The following is a 19,238-nucleotide window of genomic DNA, read 5'->3' as shown; positions in this document are numbered from 1 at the left end:
TTGGACATTAAGCAAGACTTTGCTTCTTGAAATCAGCGTATACTGGCATAACAAAATTTTCCTGAGTCATTCTGAGCTGGCAGTTAATGAAACGCCTTCTTTGTTTCCCTCCCACTGTCTGTCTGCCTGTTTGTCTGTCACAGATGAGCAACCACAGCTCTGACCCTGAGGAGGAAATATGAAGGAGGAATGTGAGAAAACGTCAAAGACATGGATAAGGTGCCAAACATGGAGGAAGAGAACCTGAGCCATCAGGCTAACACCCACATCAGAAGCTCAACATAGGGTGTACATATCAAATAACATAATGCATTTAATTGAATCACAGCAACTCGTTTAACGTGACCATGATCCAGATACAGATCAATTTTGAGAAGCAAGTACACATACATCCAACTGACCAGAACTTGACAGGCTTACCTAAGAGAGTGACAGATAGACCGTGACCTTGCTGTAACAAATAAACAAAACAGAACGATGACTTTATAAATTTTACACGTCTACCTGAAATGAACCAGTTCTACTGTATGAGTGAGTTTGCACCAACAGCAACACTCCAGCATGAATCTCAATGTTTCAGCAAAATAGATATGAATCATTAAATCATAATGACACAAACCTGCCAGTTTATTTTGCTCACGTCACAGGCGGTATAAAAGATGGACGTAGCTACCCTGATGTCTCACACTGGTTTCTGAAGTCCTGTTTTGAAGCCTGGAGATGAGCATTTGGCAAACTGGAGAGTGACGTCTCACTTGCTAATGAGCGTGCGATTTCGTACCACAGATAAGCCTCTATTTTGAAACACAGTATTACCCAGGTTTATAAAACAAACAAATTTCTTTTTTTTAATTCAGTGTGACCAAAAATGAGTGACAGAACCCATAAACTGAGCAGGAATGTGTTTACAGGGGTCAAGTCAGAAAGTCATTTTCCCATGGACTTCTAAAGGACCTGAAGTCTTTGTGCAACCACACTGGTGTCTATCAGATAGTATGCAGGTTTTCAAGCACGTCCTCATTAGTTTAATTTTTCAGTTCAGATTGTACTTTTTTACCATGCATGGGTCACTCTGGGTTTTTATTTCTTTGTTTTTACGAAAACAGATGACATAGAGTAATGTCAGACTTTACACACATTAATCATTTATAGATACTGTTAATATGAGTGTTTCTACAGCTGGTTCATCATTTTTTGGGGTTTTTTTCCTTTCCGCTGGAAACAGCAAAATCATTCAGTGTTACAAAATGTCTAAAGGCCTTAAGGACCTTGAAGTAAATCATGCACAAAACACATAGGACTAGATATTAATTAAGCATGGGTTTTTCTCAACCATGTAAACATGCCGCTATTTCCAAATTAACACTAGAACTGGAATATTGTGTGGACAGTATAATGAAAATGAACTCGGTGTTACTTCAAGTATTCTAAACTCTGCACACAGCTCTTTCATTTTTAAACCTTAACTCATATTTTCCAGATATCAGAATTTAGCTGGATAATCACTCAGGAGATAAATGGTTTGTTTTCCACCTGTAGGTATGAGTATGAATGATATACTATACCCATTAAGTATTTTCAGAAGGAAAGAGTATTTTATCTCCTTTAAGTGTATTAGAGTAATGTTATAACTCTCTTCCTCTATGTATTAGACACTTTAAGATGTGCGAAGACCCAGGTCAGTGTAATAATGTGTATTATTGTATACTTTACTGTAATTGTTTAGCCGTACAATTTTAATCTTGCTTTAGGACTTCTGTGTGTTTTTTAAAGAAAATAATGATATTATTATAATTCCTATGGTGTTACATGTTTTTGTTTGCATTCTTAAGATATTGCCAAGTGGAAATACTCATTGTCATTGTAGTAAAAGTATTTTCATATTGAGTATAAACATTATTTGTGGTGTTGTGTTTTTATTCTGAAAGACCGAGGCAAAAGCAGACATTTGATAAGACTTTCCAGCAGCCTGTGAATTTCTGCTGAGTCAGAAAACACTGAAACAAAATATGACTCATTTTTTTTATATATGTCAGAGTTTGAAAAACAAAAATCCACATGCAGCCTTTCCATCAGCAGCTGTCTCTTTAGAAAGCTGGATTAGCCTGTGAGAGATAATTAAGAGAGAAAGGGAAAGCTTTACTAAGCTGAGATACGGAGGCCACGTGGGGAAAATGGCCAGGTTTCAGTTTAATTTAGGCCATAGGTCACAAGGACCTGATAGGGTACTAAAAACTAAGACATGTAAAAATCTTTTGCTCTCTTTTTCTCATCAGTAATAATATGAATGATTAATAAACAAACATGAGATGAAGACATGAAGTGAAATGTAGCCAAATAGGACAGCCTGGTGATTTTTAGTGATTGATGATGCACATTAACCACATTGCCATCTTGCGCTCTAATGTCAGCATGTACCTGATGATATAGTTTGATATGGAAGCATCAGAAAAAAAGAACAGCACTGCTAAAAAGTCACCATTATGAACTGTGAAGCAGAGCTCTGCTGTCAACAATAAAATCAACAAGCCTTTATATTTAACAACTCTGATGCTGAACTCCAGGAGCTGAATTTGAAGCTGGAGGTTAAGGTTGAGTGGTTCATATAAAATTATGTTGTGAATATTCTTTTGTGAAATTCAAGCAGGGGGAAGATGTGAGAATGCAACTTTGTTACTTTTAATGCCATTTACTGTGCTAATCTGCTCGGCCCCAGAGGAAGCAACTTTAATCATCCAAGTTCAAAGTGCTGAAAACGAAGTGTGACAAAAGGAGCTCTTGCATAACTAGCGTGCTGTTGACAAAAAGATAAGCACATGTGAACTGAATGTCATACTGAAGAGGACAGTGTTCAGAACTTTGTGGGGGTTTTGTAATAAAGATCTGAAGCTGTTACATATACACCATAAAATTACATTACTCCATAAAAAGCTGCAAACCCAGAATTTTTATTCCTCAGTGCTCATGAGCGCTTCCAGGCTGCAGCAACTGAAGAGTCAGATTTTGCCTGATAATAAGGTAAGTGTAACATTTTAAGAAATACATGATAAAACTGAAGATTTGTGATTTTAAAATAAAGTGAAACAGCATTATATAGTCGATAGGTTGTTATGTACTATAACTTATGGCTGAGGTGACATTAGTTTTAGTTAACAGTTCAATATCAAATATAACAAAATATGCTATTTTTAATTATTGAACACAGTCTTGTGGCAAATTTAAACCAAGGGTTCTGCTGTGGTTGCTGTCTAAAATCTTTAAAGTGCCAAAGATAGTTTAACATTGCAAGAACTCACTGGTGCTTTAAGAAAACTACACCAGCACCAGTATCTCATTTGTAAGATGCAAATGTGTGGATATAGTTTCATCTTAATATTACTATTTTAATGTGATTCCTCCATATTAAGCTGCTCTGTTTAAAGTCCTATGTCTTCGGTCTGTAGCTCACAGCAATGTCAGAATCACCTAGTCCTCTGACCACACATGTGCTGAACACTGCAATGGGTGTCCCCGGGTCAAATATGGCCCTCAGCCTTTATCAACAAGACCCCTCCACAAACACCTGGAATTTAATCACCACCGGGTAAGAACCTGGAAAAAAAAAGCATCACCAAGAAACCTATAATTAGTTGAAAATCTCAAAGACTGCTGTAAAAGTTGATGTCTTTGTGCAAAGCTCTTCGATCTTATGCTTTTTGAACAGGACCACTAATGATGATGGACGTTGCCCTGGACTTATCGCAAAACAATCATTTAAATCTGGTGTGTACAAAATGCATTTTGAGACGGCTCAGTATTGGGCGAGTATGGGAGAGACCTGCTTTTACCCGTATGTTGAGGTGAGGAAATGCTAAAACTGTTGATATCTCACGATTTACTTGTGGTGTCATCACAATTTTTGAGACTAAATCGGTAAATTTGTGTCCAATTTAAACCATTTGTATGGGCTTGAATATTAATCTTATCTCTGTAATCTTTCTGTTTTTCTTCTTGAAGATTGTCTTCACCATAAATGACCCTGGGCAAAAGTACCATATCCCTCTGCTTCTGAGTCGTTTCTCTTACAGTACATACAGAGGGAGCTAGATATCAAGCAAGAGGAACCTCCTGAGATTACTCCACCTGTCAGCTGTTTGACACATCACATGATGGCACTGAATGAACTGTCACACATATTGGACATATTGACAAGGCACAATACTCCATTTCAATTATTCTTTTTGTTGTAATAGTGCCACAATACCATATTTTCTTTCTTTAAAAAAACAAATTAAAAAACTTATTAATATATGCTGTACTTTAGTCTACCATATCAATTATTGTAAGCTGTTATTTTAAGATGTGTAAGGTCTAAACGATCAAATAATACATCTGTCTAAATCACCAGTTTCTGTATGTGATACAAATTGAAACATATTGATTGATCAATTGTGTTACATGTGCACTGCCTTTAAAAAGACAGTAACCTTCAAGAAACCCCTCCAGGTCCTGTGAAACCTGAGAGTATATCATCACAAGAACCATACAAATCGCTGTAGGATAAAGTTAAGATTTTTCATATTTCCAGTTAGAGATCCTTCTTTCAGTATTACCCCTATGAGGTATAAGTAATTATTGGTGGTAACTTTGGCCACAGCGCTACCCTAACCTTATATTTTGGAGAAAAATCAAACGGACTTCCTGGGAAAAAATGTTATAATGATTGCCAAGACACTTTACCCTACCGCCTACTGGTGTTGGCCAGAGGGGCCGATGGCGCGATATGGCAGCCTCGCTCCTGTCAGTCTGCCCCAGGGCAGCTGTGGCTACAACCGTAGCTGCTTCCACCAGTGTGTGAATGTGAATGAATAGTGGCATTGTAAAGCACTTTGGGTGCCTTGAAAAGCGCTATATAAATCCAATCCATTATTATTATTATTATTAAGACTTGGGAGAATAAAATATATAACTTCAGAGGCATAATGATACAGTGCACGACTGAGTGAGCCTGACTCTCTCATTGATTGATCGAGCCTGTCGGATCTGTTTTTCTGACGTCGATTATCCTTCCTTCAGTTAGGCTGGGCCTAGCCTGTGATAGCAGTTTAGTGGGAATTTTATTGCGATACACCATCCCAGTTTTGACTTTTAGGTCAATATTACGGTTATAAAAAATGGCAGACGAAGAATTAGAGGCGATTAGGCGGCAAAGAATGGCGGAGCTACAGGCAAAGCAAGGGGTAAGAACCGAATAGGCACCGGAAAGCATGGTTTCACCCGCCTTATATGGAGATGCTGAGTTCAGTATACTGCTAGCTAGTGTAGCTAAAACAAAAACAAACCACCACTTAACTCTAACTTAAGGGATATACACAGCTAACTTAATGAGCCTCATGTTTGGTGCAGATGATATTTGCTTCCTCATCTAGATGTGTTAACATCACCATAGTGCTAGCTTTGTATCAGTCAGCGCTTACCCCTCTGAAAATCAAAGCGCTGGCTTGTTGGAACAAAATTGAACAAATTTTTAGACTTGCTACTGATGGAGTGGTCGTTATGCTTCCTCCTTTCTACAGATAATTTGTGTGTGTGTGTTTATCTAAACTTTGACATTAGCACAGCATGTGAGTAAGCGGCAGCAATTTCTGACGTGTTTGGTGAACTGTCAATAGTCTAATACATTACCATATGTCAGAAATAAGTATTTATACTAATTCACATGCAGTGCAGTGATTAGAGAGTCCTCACGTGTCTGGGTTTCTGTCATTGTTTTTGAAAATATTTGACACTCATAAATTTCTATTTTATGTCTTTTTGTGACCTCAAAAAATACAGTGATCAGTGGGCTTTAAATCTCATTGATGATATCCAACTTACCTCAAGAAGACTGTAATTGGAACTTTTCACTGAATGTGCCTATATATAAATCTGTCATATGAGTTTTGTTTGTTTGTTGACAGTAGTCTAACTTTATTTGTTACAAAATAGAGAACATACTGGACTTTAATTCATTTTCTAGAGTACCTACCATTAAAAAAAATATCCAAAGCAACAAATTTACAAACTCGATTAAAGATAAGCCATTATGGTATACTTTGCTATACTGGTTTAAGTAAAATATAGAATTTTTAAAAACAAAACGAAGAAACTTGAAAACATAACCGAAGAGATTGCTCTCATGGTCCTTCTTGTATCGTCAGACCTGAAAATAACAGCGAATAAGTTACTTTATCAAATTTTCACCATTACCAACATTAAAGTACTGTTTGATTGGTGGATGGAATAAAATAAAATGTCTACCAGTTAGCTGAATGTATAAATAAAATCTGTATTTAATGGTGCTGTCCTGTATACTTCCAGGAAGGTAATAATCAGCAAGCAGAGGAGGCCAAACAAAGGTACGATGTGTAATTGATCAAAAAAGAAACTACTTTAGCTGAATTTTTCCTGTTTATAGTACTTGTACTTGCATAAAGGACTGTTTTTTTTTAAAGACTAACTGTTATATGCCTTAAGTATTGCACTTTTTTTGTAACTGAACTAAAATATTTCCATACAGCAGAAATGTGTATATATACCTTCAGTTGAATATATTTTTTCCTATTTAACTCAGTCTTATTTATATAGTGCCAAATTACAACAACAGTCACCTCAAGGTGCTTATTATTGTAAGGTATAGACCCATTACATTAATACGGAGAAACCCCAACAATTAGATGAGCCGCTGTGAGCCAGCACTGAAAGTTTTTGACATATATGTAATATCTAAACTCTCAGTGTAGCTGACCAACCTGGTATTCTTACTGCTTAACTTCTATATAAATGCAGTATCTTTTTGTTTTCTTTTAGTTGGTCTCAGTTGACCAATGTAAGTGTTTTCTAATTACAGAGAAACAGATATGAGGAACTCCATATTGGCTCAAGTTCTAGACCAGTCTGCCCGTGCGAGATGTAAGTGTGGTTTCATATACTGTATATCCTTCATCCTAATAAAACTCCTCTTTGGAAATTAATAGTGCTGTCTCATTGTATTTTATTTTTTAGTGAGCAATCTTGCCTTGGTGAAGCCAGAAAAGGCAAATGCAGTTGAAAACTATCTCATTCAAATGGCTCGTTTTGGAAAGCTGGGAGGAAAGGTAAGAAAGTACAAACATGGGGAAAAAGTTTTCACAGCACTCTCTGCGATCCTATGAAAAACTAAATACACCCCACCATTCAGTATCTTGTAAAACCACCTTCAGCCAAGCTATAGTTGCCAGGCAGATTTAGCACTATAATATTTCCGTGTACAGTGGAGTTTGCAGTTAACTCAACTGCAAGGTGCCTGCATGGTGCCAGCAAAGTGCCAAACTTCTGCTTTCAGAGGTGGTCACACGACTGACGATCATTTAAGTTCATTTAAGCAGCAAGAGTGTATGTAGTTTTTCACTATGCATTCCTCTCAAAACTCTTTTTTTCCTCAAATGACTTTAACTTTGAATGCTTCTAGCAAAACATATTGAATAAACTCATTTCCACTTTTGTCAGATTACAGAATCAGGCTTGATCGAGATCCTAGAAAAAGTCAGTCAACAAACAGAAAAAAAGACAACCGTTACAGTAAGTTTCTCTGAAATGTCACATACATTTGATTTTTTTTCCTGTAATTTATATGTATTACATTTCTAATACACTCTACTTGACAGTTCAACAGACGGAGGGTGATGGACTCGGATGATGAGGACGACTATTAACTTTCAACAGGAGCTCTGGAATGAGCAACCAAATCAGAGCAGTTGACATGCTTTGCTGGGACTCTGACAGGATCGCTGACTAGTGTGTTCCTGTTAGCTGAACCCTGAGATGCCACACTAGCTTCTGTGTGTCTTTGGAAACTACCAACCAAGATGGAAAACAAGGACTTTGATATTGCAGCATTTGGTGGGATTGTTGAACACAATGTCAATTAACATTTTATTTTGTAAACTCTTCAATCTAGATGCTACAAATTTTTACTGCTTATCTGACAGCTCATGGCACTGTTTGACTCTCCTAGTCCATCTCAGTAGTTTCCTTTATTTTCACCACGGTTCATGCATTTTCTTCAAACATTAGAAACTAGTTAAAATGCAGATGATACTGATGTTAATGCATTTTATGTGGGTCTACTCTTTAATTGCCATCTAGGCTACTATCCCATTAGCTGTTATTCTAGGATTCTTGTTGCTGATGTGTACCTTGAGGGTTCACATATAATTAAATGAGCCTTAAATTGAAATGTTTTTCCTTATTAGTGGACTGTTTCTAAAATTGTCCTTCACCATTTAAATGAGTGTTAAATCTTTCTTTTTTTTTTTTAAGTTTCCATTTAGAATTAAACACAAATTGTATTCCACTGACTTGAACATCAAATATCACAACATCAATACACAGTAACGTCCCCACCATACAAAGGTAGACTGTCAGTCTATGGAGGTGGATAATTGACTCTGGACTTTTTGCTTTATAAATAAGTTCACATTTTGACATTCAATTCAGAAGCAGGAGTTAACAGACTGCCAAATGTATCCAACAACTTTTGAAATAAAATGCAAAATGAGGAAATTTGTTTTATATTAATATACTTTATTATCTCTATAAAAGTCTGTCCGAAATCACTGTAGTCACCATACTGACAGAACTGTTTTTATCGGGGTCAGTACCAATAATGATGTACAGTATAAGAAAGCATTTAATGTACCTCAGTTGTTCATTACATGTCAAATACAATAACCGAGTACCTTTTCAGCACTAAATCCTGCAGCTTATCTCTAATTCACAATAGTCATTTCCTGCCTGAGCACTTATTAAGATTTTTAATTCATATTGCGTTTATAATTCAAAATTGCGTTGACTTGAATAAACCCTAACACCGACGACAGGGGTCTGGGTTGGTCTTACGCTTGCCTCATTTTCACACGACCGTGGTCAGATGATTTCTTATTGGCTATTTAGAGTTCAGTACACTCAGCCCGACTCTGATTGGTGCTCGGGTTAGTCACATGTTCATCACTAACCAATCCGGTGAGTCTGCTAGGAAACGCTACAGTAAGGTGCAGGCAGCCACGCTGAGAGTGCTAAACTCGGGGAGAGGGTTGTACAGTGTGTTTTAAAAAACATTCAGGTAGTCTTTTTATTAGTGTATATGCAGAGCCATGCCGGAGGACAGAACTGAGCAGCCACATATAGTTACATGTACCGCTCCAGTGAATATAGCTGTCATTAAATACTGTAAGTATCACCTGGACTTGTGTTTGAGTTAGCATTGTTTTGTTACGGTTGTATCATTTGGACTCAAGTAAAACTGAATCGACAGTGCCTGTGTGTTAATGTCTGACTGAATATTGGCTATTAAAGGTCTGAATTACTCTCGAGTCTATTTATATTTTATCCTAATATCAGGCTGATGACACCTCGGTTGAGGACTCCGTGTTAAAGCCTTCTTACTTTTCAGGGGGCAAGAGAAATGAAGACATAATTCTACCCATTAACTCATCGTTGAGCGTCACATTGCATCAAGACCAGGTATGTTAATTAAAACGAAATCCTCACGAAGCCTGTGTCTGTAAAAAAAAACACTCTTTCTCTATGTTTTCTCATTTCGTCGTGTTTCCCTGTCGAGAGCTGCAGAATAAACTGCTGCTGTGGCAGTAAGAGTTCACTGAATGGAGCCAAAGTCTCTATAAAATAGACTGTTAAGAGAATATTATGTCATAACATTACTGTTAGTCTCAATTAGGATTGCTAGACAAACTTTAAATATTTACCTGCTGTTTTAGTATTTGCAGTGTGAACACAGTTATATTAAACTTTACCTGTTCACGTCTATTAGATATTCTACTAAATGAATATTGGGGGGAAAAGTATTGTGACAATCTGGAAGAAATTCTCTGTTACTCAGATTACAGACGATTGGCATCACTTTTGCACTGTCCCTTGAAACTGGGATACACAGACATACACTGTGTTTTGTGCTTTTCACATGTCTCCGGGCTTCAAGTTGGATATTATGTTATATTAGTAATAACATACACTACTACATACAGCACCATTATTTCTCTAGTTTCTCTTTTGCTCTTCTTTGCATGTTTGCTGCTTTTTTGTTCTGTTCTCTGTAAAGATCTGTCAGTTCTTTGGTCCTTTTTGAAGAACACACTGCACACCCATGATGAGACATGCTTTTGGCAAATAACGCTTTGGGAATCATCTTATTGGTGCAAAAATACATTTTTATATTTTATGTAGCTTTACCTAAAGAAATCACGAAATGTTTTGGAATGGCTGAAGTAACAAAGTTCTTAAAGATACAATTTAAAATTGGTTTGGCTAATTGGTCTGTTATGTATGGACATAACACTGGTTCATCCCTTGAGTCAGGTGCCTTTTTATGCTTGAGTGATTGATAAATCAGTTTTAAGTGGCTTAATAAACAAAAACAGATCCCTCTATAAGTGGTTAGGTACAAGGACTGGACTAAAAATGTGTATAAAAGCATCCAATGTCCAAAGTAAAACTTTGAAAGAACTTCAGAATGCCTGGAGAACTATTGCTCTCGAGCACTCTTAAAAAACTACAAAAAGGTCTGGTTCTTGGAAACATAATAGAAAAAAATGAGGGATGGTTCAAGATTTTTGCACACCACTGTAAATGCAGCTTGATACCGACGTACCTTCCTTTCTTCTTCTGCTTAGCTGAAAACAACCACTACAGTTGCAACCAGCAGATCATTTCAGGAGGATCGAATATGGCTCAACGGTAAAGAGGAGGACATAACCCATCCCAGACTGCAGTCCTGTCTGAGAGAGAGTGAGTGTTGTGCATTATATTTGTAAAATCATAGAGCAGACAGAAAGGAGTGCATACTACAATGTAGTTTTCTTTCTTTTTTCTTTATGTTTAGTTCGACGATTGGCACGGAAGAGGCGTAATGATGGAGACTCTGGCGTGGATTCAGCTAGTTTGTCACACAAAGTCCACATTTGCTCAGTTAACAACTTCCCCACTGCTGCTGGACTCGCCTCTTCAGCAGCTGGATTTGCTTGCCTGGGTGAGCTTGTCTGTGCTATAATTCACTTTTGCTAACATCTCCTTCTCCATCTTTCTTATAGTTGATATTGCTTCACTTAGTCCCAGTGTCTTTGTTTTTTTTGACTGTTCTGTGGCACAGTTTACTCTCTGGCTCGGGTGTTTGGAGTAGAAGGAGAGTTGTCTGGGATTGCTCGTCAAGGCTCTGGCAGCGCATGCCGGAGCATGTATGGAGGTTTCGTCCAGTGGATCATGGGAAACAAAGAGGATGGGAAGGACAGTTTAGCCCAGCAGGTGGAGCCAGAGACTCACTGGCCTGAGCTCAGAATCCTCGTACTAGTGGTAGGTCTGATTGTGGGTATAGAAGAGTGACACTAAATAAGTGAAAATAATACTGATGAATTTGCGCTTTTACAAATGCAGGAATGCAAAAGTTACATCAATTTGATGCACTTCTGTCACAGGCCAGTGCAGAGCGGAAGCCAGTTGGCAGCACCTCTGGAATGCAAACCAGTGTAAAAACAAGCTGCCTATTAAAGGTGTGTTCACCTTATACTGCAAATGTCAGAATTTTAATGTATATTGATTGGCACTTTATTTAAACCCAGCTCACTAATACAACACATGTCTGACTGTCATACCTGTGCCTGTGTTAGCACCGCGCTGAATCTGTTGTCCCAGGCCGGATGGTAGAGATGACTGAAGCAATACGAAAAAAGGACTTTGCAGCATTTGCTGAACTAACCATGAAGGATAGTAACCAGTTTCATGCCACCTGCCTCGACACGTACCCCCCTATCTTCTACCTCAATCATGTTTCGCAGCAGATCATCAGTTTGGTCCATCGTTACAACAAGCATTACGGGGAGACGAGGGTGAGCAGCTTTTACAGTGACATTATGGGAGAAATATCTGGGCACTGGACTTTATTTATTTATACATATTTGTATTTCCATTCCCTTATTTACATTTTATTTTATTGTTTTTCCATGAAATTGATTTTTCTTAACCACTCATCCAACTTGGGGTCACAGGTGCCTGTCCCAGCTGATATAGGGCGAGAGTTTAGTTTAACAGTGGACATGTTGCCAGTCCATCACTCAACACCATGCCATGCTTTCAATGAAATAAAGAAAACTTAATTTCCTCATGTGTTAAAATAATGAATTTTTTTATGATGCCGTAAAGAAGATGTGAAAGATGTGTGATGGTTTTAAACTGGAGACAGGAAAATCTCATTTTTTCTGCAATAGTCACATTCTGTTTATTATCTTTATAGGTAGCCTACACTTTTGATGCAGGGCCCAATGCTGTGATCTTCACTTTACAGCAGCACGTTCCTGAGTTTGTGCACATGGTTCAATATTTCTTTCCCCCAGAAACCAACGGAGCAGAGTAAGTTGAAGGATGTTAAGCTCATTCCCTTTAAAATCCGTCTATAGCAATTAATTAATCCTGAAAAATCAACATTTAAATGCATATATATAGATATATACAGTGGAAAGTATTAGGTCTTTTCGTGTAATCTAAAGCTGATAAAGCAGGCCTTTTGCCCATTAACCTACTCTGAAATTTGTGAAAGTGAAACTTGTTTTGGTTTGTTAAAAATCAAGAACTGAAATCAGTTCTTACCAAGGTGTTTAAACCCTTTGCTGTTGCATTCAACATTTTGATCAGGTGCATCCTGTTTGCTTTAATTATTTTTGACACGTGTCTACAACATAACTGTGGAAACCTAAATGATTTGAGCACAGCTTACCAAGGCATGTGCCTGTAAAGAAAGTCTAACAAATCATATTGTATTAAGGCCCAAAGTCCAGGAAACTCTGTAAAAACTGCCCACAAAACTGGTCAAGAACACCATTTCTGAGGTTTTGAGTGTTCCCAAAAGTGCATTGTACTCAGTAGATTAACATCTCTAGAAGATATTTACCAGAAGTTACCTTGCCATCCAACCAAAATAAGTGATCAAGCAAGAAAGGTCTGCTCTGACTGAACCTCAGAGGTCCTCAAGTTGTTGTGAAAACCTGTTGGAAAGACAGCCAACTTACTGGTCAAATGATCCACACACTTAACTCCCTGAGCAGACCACTATTTCTGACTAATACCAGGCACTGCTTATTATCTTGCTGAAGGCAAGTGAATCAGGATGCTTGCATACTATTGGGGTCTTTCTCCACAGAAGGGACATGAAGACGCAGGGATGTAAAGATTTCAGAAAGGGAACATGAAGATAACCTGCTTCAAATTGCACACAACCTGAAAACACAGAAATAGCCTGAGCTAGAAAAAACCTGCCTAGAAGAATAAATCTGAAATGTCTATGAAGACCTGAACCTGCAAATGCTGCTAAATGGACTTCCACAGAGGACTTAATGTTGCATCTTAATGTTGAATAATGTTTTAGAACAAATGGTAGACTTGTATTTTTGCTTATTAAGGTGTATTGGCCTTCAGTCCTTTTTAAAATGTGTCACTGAGTGCTTCTTTCCTCTCTGCAGCTTTATTAAGGGTCTTCCAGTCAACTGTGCTTCTCTTTCTGAGGAGCTGAAGCAAGGTATTGGTCTGGAACCCATGCCAAAGGGAATAAACTACATAATTAGTACTAAGGTATTCACTCATATTTATCCACACAAGCAATTACTCCAACTTTGTATTATAGGCTTACTTTAAACAGCAGCTGAAAGATACAGAGGTTTTAGATTTAAATGATCCATCTATGCTGCACAAAACTGCAGTGATGTGTCTGCTGTAGGATTGCAAGAAGGTTCAGATGTGTATGCAATACCTTTCAACATGCTGTTATGAAACATAGTCTTGCATTGGTCCATTTAACTAGGGCACTGAAAGACCATGACAGTTATCTGAACCTTTGACCAGTGAGTGCTTCATTTGAAAAGCTAACGTTTCCAAGTGGAAAGAATAATTGTATAATTTTGAAGCTGTGAACACTCAGACACACATAATTAATCTGTTGTTTCATCTTCTTGTATTGTCTTCAAGGCTGGACCAGGCCCGCGTGTTGTAGAGGATCCTACTCAGCACCTGCTTTTATCTGATGGTTTTCCCAAGAAAACAATGTGATTTCCTCCTGCAGCCCTAAAGGAGCGAGTTCTACTGAGCAACAGGAAAGCCGATGTGACTTAGTTGCATACAACTTTTATCGCAGCAATACCAGACACCTTCCTCACAAGAGCGGAAGATGATACGTCTCCCTTTAAATATTAAACTGTCCTGTTTGGTCTCTTTTCATATCATCATTACTCCTTTGTGTTCTTTCATAGCTTTAATCATTTCTGTGTGTCTGTAGGTAGATAAACACTGATACTGCCTTGACTCTCTGGTAGTAAATAAGTGGAAACTCTTGCAGTGAGCAATGCACTGAGTCATAAATACAGATCGCACCGGAGACTGGAGCTGACCCATTGTTCTCTGACCTGTCTGATCAAATCATTGTCTGTACAGTTTTTTGTTTCTTCTTGTTAATCACCATTTCCGATCAACAGTGCATATTTAATTCATGTCAATTCAATGTCAATGGCACACAATAAAATATATTTTGGTCAAGATTTCATTTGTTGTTTGTGATTTTTGTCATCATCCGATTCTCATCCAGATGAAAAAATAATTCTCTATTCAATCTCAGAACTTTAAAAGATTGACTCATAATTCTGGTACAGAAGCAGCAAAAAGGACAGCAAATAATAGATAAGGAAAAAAACAAAACTTTTACAAATTCCGGTAACCTAACAATCACCGCCACAGTCAACAATCACAGTGTGAATATCTTGGGATAAAGCCGGTCTTTCTTTTCCTTGTGTTACCTGCCAGGAGTTTTCGGTTCTTCCTCTTCCGCTGTAGCGCTGCATTTTTTTCGGACATGACGCTTGAAACGGAGATTGGCTAAGGCAGAACAAGCCTCGCCCTCTGACCTGCCCTCCTGCACCCCTCAAATCTCGTAAATACATTTTCTTCCTTGTAGAAACTATTATCACCGTCGGTAATCCACGCCGGAGGAGCTCCAGGAGGTTGCAGAGGTGCTGTTAGGTTAACATAATGGGGAAGATTGAGTGGGCGATGTGGGCTAATGAGCAGGCTTTGGCGTCGGGTCTAAGTGAGTATGAAAACTTTATTATTATGGAGGGAAAGGAGGGGGGGGGGGGGCGGTATTTAGCGTGTTTCTTGTCTTATTCGGTTACATGAGCGGTTTAATTCAAACAGAATATTTTCAAAGGGAATTATACTTTTAGCCTCTTGTCTAGCTCATTTACAGAGTGTTTCTGACAACATAATAAAGCACAGTTTACCATCTCTTTGTTTGTGCAGTCTGCTGGAGTGTATAATTTTAATCTTATCTTCCTGTTTTCTTCTTTCAGTTCTCCTCACAGGAGGAATCGTAGGCGTTGCTGGACAGTTCAGAGGGTGGCAGTTTGCTGCTTATGCAGTGTATCCTTTATTTTCAGTTGTATTTTTTAATTGTGTCTGGATTTTTGGCTTATTAAGCTTTTTCTGTGTTGTAGAAATAATAATATGCTAAATAACTTAAAATAAAGTACAGATGTTATTTACGTCACAAAAATCTCGATTAGAACTGATATAAAGTATGTATTCAGGCTACAGTTTGCATACAGGAAGCTGACATACTTATAACAAGTAAATACATTATAGGCTACACAGCTAATACTAGAGCCTTTAGCTTTCTGGTCTGTATTGACGTGATAGAACAGATGATGTGATTCATCTGTCCTCCACTACATCTTAAACAGGCTCTGTTGGATTGAGGTGTGGTGATTGTGGAGGCCATTTTAAGTTCAAGAAACCAGTCTGAGACTGCGTAGTGCACTGCCCAAGTGAAATGAGCAATTACACTGTAGCCATGCAGGGACACATATGCTCATCAACAATACTCTGCTGTTACATTCAAATTATACTAAAACAGTAACGATTCGTTAAATGATGTGCCAAATTTTGACCCCACCATCTAAATGCTGCAGAAAGAGAGTCATCGCCAATCAACCAGGCAATATGTTTTTTCCAGCCATGCATGTCCACTCATGGGCCCACTGTGTGCTCTGTTTACTTTTCTTAGCTGCACAAATTGAAGCCCGTGTGGTCTAAAGCTGCTGACGACCATTTGCTTTTTCTTTGACAGATTTTGTGCTCAGAGATCCTTCTCTGCACAACATGTCATTTTAGTTTCTATTGCATTGTTGCTCAATCAGTGCAGCCATTCCTCTCCTATCTTTTCCATCAGGAAGTGTTTTCGCAGCTCAGTGGGTGAATTTTCTTTCTCTCTAAGGCTTATTTAAAGTTATTAATATATGTCAAAAGGCATTTTGTTCCGGCCTCATTAGTGACTGAATTGGTGTTTTTATTGACAAGCAGTTGAATGAGTGTTATTAATACAATAACTGTCAAATGTATATGATGCATCACACAGTATGTTAAGCACAATTATGCAGCAAGTTAACATCAAACCTGACCAAATGTTCTAGTATTATGGATTTAACCGATGCTGTGCTTAACAATGTTCACACTGACATGCAAGAACATTATTTCTTTTTATTCATTAATGGCAAAAATACAACATGGGAAAGTACTTTATTTTCCCCCCAGTAGCTATTCTTATGAAATAATGGACATATTCTCTTTTGTATTAGAAACAATGCTCTCATTCATTATTGTCTTTGCCTGCTGAACCGCTCAGCGTCACCAGTGTTTATCTCAATTTCACTTCTCAGACTTATCTCAGTGAGCATTCTTATCTGACTTCTTTTGGTCCTGTTGACTTAGTGCACTGTGTTTACTGATGATGATATATTGTTTCTGTTTTTATGTCTGTGTGACACTTTGCATGTAAATAAAGAACATTATTTTAAAGAAAACACCTTGACAGATAACTAGTGCTGCTGGGGTGTTTGTGTGTCTACTTGAGTATCCCAGAAGCAAGAGGGCCAAGGGCACGAGTGTGGAGAGAACGTAAGCAAACACTATTCATTTGGATGTGTGATGGACTTTAATGGACAAGTTCTAAGTTGCTCATGGTTGTGTCTTAATTTCTCTCAGAGGCCAGTACTGCTTCACTGTGTGCGTAAAAGCCTTTGGACCACTGACCAGGAACTACTATGTCAGGGCATTCTTACATGCTGCGTGAGTTCCTTATCTCAGCTGCTATCTTTGCCAAACAGCTTTCTATCACTGTCGATTAGTCAAGAATTATGACTTGGTTTATTTTGTCTTTTGTCATCAAATTCCTTTGTTTTTGTTTTTTTCCCTCAGCATCTGTGTACCTGGAGGTTTTATGCTTGCCACTGTTCTCGGATGTGTCTGCCTTGGCATTGCCAGCCTCATCTACCTTGCAGTAAGTTTGCAGCTTTTAACGCATTTATTTTTCTTTTGTCCAGCAAGTTAAATAACTTTTTGATAAAGTTGTTAACTGAAGCAGGAACTGGCCAGTTAGTGGAAACAAGGAAATAGCAACAAGGAACAGGTTGTTTCGTTACTGGCACCTCTGTTGAAAGATGTAGTTATGAAATCTGAACAGTTAGGGGTGTGACTGAATTCCTCAACACCTCTGTGGATCTCTGTGGAAGCTTTCGAGGTTGCACTGTTTATTTTTATATTTTCTAAACTACTGTGAGTGTCAAAGAAAAGGACCAGTAATAATAATCTTCCTAATTTTCAGACTTGAACAGTAACGTTCAGTCATGCTTAACTTAATCATCCACAAGCCAGTCATTGTTGATTTGTCATCTTCTTGCTTTGTAGGCCGCTATACGAGGCGAGCATTGGGAGCCCATTCTTCCACGGAAGGAGACCCGAAAACCAGTTGCACAGAGCATCAAGAATCCTCCTCAGAATCCACCACCAAGACCTCCTCCAGAGATGCGCAGGAAACAAGCAGGCGACCTTGAAAAATCAGCCTATGACAACCCCATGTCTGTTACTGATGATGAATAAGCAGTATAGCTTCAGTCCATAACCAGTTACAGTTGGAGTTTACTGGATTGTGTAACTCTGGATGAACAACGTTTTTCTGAAGTTTAGTGTTTCTGTTGACCGGGCAACAAGTTAGACACACACCTCCTTAACTCAACTCAACTAAGAAAAATGGGAGGAGAAAATGAAGGAAATAATTTGTTCAATGAAGAAAGAAAAATCAGACAACAGAATATAAATGTAAACACTGTAGCTGCTAAGTGTCATCCGCTAACAAATATTGTCAATTTGTTTTAAGTTGTTCTGCATCCAAAATAATTACACTGTGTTTTAACCCTTTACATATTTCTTAAAAAGCAGCTCATCCCAATGCTGTTTAACAGCTGTTTTTGACTGTATCTGGCTGACATTAAGCCATTTATTAAACTTTTTGCTAGCATTTTCACTGTGTTGTAAATAAACTCATTTTATCCTTTGACTCATTATGTGTTGTAGGCGTATTCTTTAAATCTCTATTCTACAAGGTTTCTGTGGTAAATTATTTTAAGCAATGCAACTTCCCCATTTTGCAAATGTACACAATTTCAATATGTCAGAATTTCCCTTTCCTGTCTCAGCTGTTTCTTTCTTCTGCATTTTTGTCATATTGCCATCAATTGTTGGCTTACAAAGGGAAAAAAATCTTAGGATCATTCATTTGGTTTAGGTGCTGGTTGTCAGACAAGTTCTGCATGTTTATGTATTGTATTATATCTTTTGTTACCCCTCATGTTTTTGTGTGTGTGTGTGTGTCACAGCTGACCTGTCAGGCAGCTGGCTATCCCTATTTTTAGCATTTTTAATGTATATGTTGTATTTTTAAAATAATCATCAAGACAATATGATTCATATTTTCACGGGTTCTTTATGCTGCTAGAAAAGTTGTTTGTCTTGTTTATAAAGTAGGTTAATTCTGCCACCTCCTGTTCAACGAGAGAACTACAAACGAAGTTGTGCTGCATTAGATGTTGATCCAAAGGCAAAGTAAGACTAGTTATGAAATCAGTTTCGTTGATTCATTTGTTATTTTTCAAATCATTCAAAAGAAATTATAAAACAACTGATCTTAATTGTAATGCTCATGATTTTTCTTTAAATAATGAAATAAGTGTGGAAAATCTATAGAAACACATAACTTAACAAATGTCAAAATAAGTTCAACTCGTATGAAATTCAGATGTAGGTCATATAAACACATTTTACAAGTTCTGATAATTTATCGATAAATCTAGCGTCAT

At 37.8% G+C, this 19,238-nt stretch overlaps 5 protein-coding genes across 5 annotated transcripts in view; all 5 read left to right on the top strand.

Moving 5' to 3' along the window:
* Window positions 1-1,899, top strand: part of LOC309712216 (uncharacterized protein) — a 40,443-nt gene extending 38,544 nt beyond the window's left edge. Inside the window, exon 7 of the mRNA XM_082542859.1 lies at window positions 144-1,899. Within this exon, the coding sequence (XP_082398985.1) occupies window positions 144-182 (39 nt within the window). The 3' untranslated portion in view covers window positions 183-1,899. The remainder of the gene's footprint in view (window positions 1-143) is intronic.
* A 971-nt stretch (window positions 1,900-2,870) lies between these two features.
* Window positions 2,871-4,297, top strand: uraha (urate (5-hydroxyiso-) hydrolase a). The gene is made up of 4 exons (XM_082532917.1): window positions 2,871-3,018; window positions 3,444-3,583; window positions 3,704-3,839; window positions 3,997-4,297. The coding sequence occupies exons 1-4, from the start codon at window positions 2,965-2,967 to the stop codon at window positions 4,084-4,086; spliced, it is 420 nt and encodes a 139-aa protein (XP_082389043.1). The 5' UTR covers window positions 2,871-2,964; the 3' UTR covers window positions 4,087-4,297.
* A 712-nt stretch (window positions 4,298-5,009) lies between these two features.
* On the top strand, window positions 5,010-8,562 carry pdcd5 (programmed cell death 5). Its single transcript, XM_082532929.1, has 6 exons — window positions 5,010-5,219; window positions 6,340-6,377; window positions 6,869-6,930; window positions 7,024-7,115; window positions 7,507-7,578; window positions 7,665-8,562. Exons 1-6 carry the CDS (start codon window positions 5,154-5,156, stop codon window positions 7,710-7,712), a joined length of 378 nt encoding a protein of 125 aa, XP_082389055.1. The 5' UTR covers window positions 5,010-5,153; the 3' UTR covers window positions 7,713-8,562.
* Window positions 8,563-8,659: 97 nt separating this feature from the next.
* mvda (mevalonate (diphospho) decarboxylase a) lies at window positions 8,660-14,591 on the top strand. Its single transcript, XM_082532893.1, has 10 exons — window positions 8,660-9,228; window positions 9,452-9,522; window positions 10,689-10,803; window positions 10,898-11,044; window positions 11,165-11,364; window positions 11,487-11,561; window positions 11,679-11,897; window positions 12,302-12,417; window positions 13,524-13,632; window positions 14,026-14,591. The coding sequence occupies exons 1-10, from the start codon at window positions 9,153-9,155 to the stop codon at window positions 14,104-14,106; spliced, it is 1,209 nt and encodes a 402-aa protein (XP_082389019.1). The 5' UTR covers window positions 8,660-9,152; the 3' UTR covers window positions 14,107-14,591.
* A 365-nt stretch (window positions 14,592-14,956) lies between these two features.
* cyba (cytochrome b-245, alpha polypeptide) lies at window positions 14,957-18,439 on the top strand. The gene is made up of 6 exons (XM_082532905.1): window positions 14,957-15,136; window positions 15,399-15,468; window positions 16,927-17,001; window positions 17,089-17,172; window positions 17,302-17,383; window positions 17,791-18,439. Exons 1-6 carry the CDS (start codon window positions 15,079-15,081, stop codon window positions 17,980-17,982), a joined length of 561 nt encoding a protein of 186 aa, XP_082389031.1. The 5' UTR covers window positions 14,957-15,078; the 3' UTR covers window positions 17,983-18,439.
* Window positions 18,440-19,238: the final 799 nt, after the last annotated feature.

Source organism: Aulonocara stuartgranti (assembly GCF_965226115.1).
Source record: "Aulonocara stuartgranti genome assembly, chromosome: 1".
Taxonomy (NCBI): domain Eukaryota; kingdom Metazoa; phylum Chordata; class Actinopteri; order Cichliformes; family Cichlidae; genus Aulonocara; species Aulonocara stuartgranti.
The sequence above is the reverse complement of the archived record's forward strand: the minus strand, read 5'-3'. Positions and strand labels throughout refer to the sequence as shown.

Bases quoted from the DNA above. Each gene is read 5' to 3' on its own strand.
- pdcd5 (XM_082532929.1), top strand. From the start codon at position 5,154: ATGGCAGACGAAGAATTAGAGGCGATTAGGCGGCAAAGAATGGCGGAG. The intron at 6,378-6,868 runs GTACGATGTGTA...TTCTAATTACAG, and splicing joins GCAGAGGAGGCCAAACAAAG to AGAAACAGATATGAGGAACT. The intron at 7,116-7,506 runs GTAAGAAAGTAC...CACTTTTGTCAG, and splicing joins TTGGAAAGCTGGGAGGAAAG to ATTACAGAATCAGGCTTGAT.
- uraha (XM_082532917.1), top strand. From the start codon at position 2,965: ATGAGCGCTTCCAGGCTGCAGCAACTGAAGAGTCAGATTTTGCCTGAT. The intron at 3,584-3,703 runs GTAAGAACCTGG...CTTTTTGAACAG, and splicing joins TGGAATTTAATCACCACCGG to GACCACTAATGATGATGGAC. The intron at 3,840-3,996 runs GTGAGGAAATGC...TTCTTCTTGAAG, and splicing joins GCTTTTACCCGTATGTTGAG to ATTGTCTTCACCATAAATGA.
- mvda (XM_082532893.1), top strand. From the start codon at position 9,153: ATGCCGGAGGACAGAACTGAGCAGCCACATATAGTTACATGTACCGCT. The intron at 10,804-10,897 runs GTGAGTGTTGTG...CTTTATGTTTAG, and splicing joins GCAGTCCTGTCTGAGAGAGA to TTCGACGATTGGCACGGAAG. The intron at 11,898-12,301 runs GTGAGCAGCTTT...TTATCTTTATAG, and splicing joins AGCATTACGGGGAGACGAGG to GTAGCCTACACTTTTGATGC.
- cyba (XM_082532905.1), top strand. From the start codon at position 15,079: ATGGGGAAGATTGAGTGGGCGATGTGGGCTAATGAGCAGGCTTTGGCG. The intron at 15,469-16,926 runs GTATCCTTTATT...ACAGATAACTAG, and splicing joins CAGTTTGCTGCTTATGCAGT to TGCTGCTGGGGTGTTTGTGT. The intron at 17,002-17,088 runs GTAAGCAAACAC...AATTTCTCTCAG, and splicing joins GGCACGAGTGTGGAGAGAAC to AGGCCAGTACTGCTTCACTG.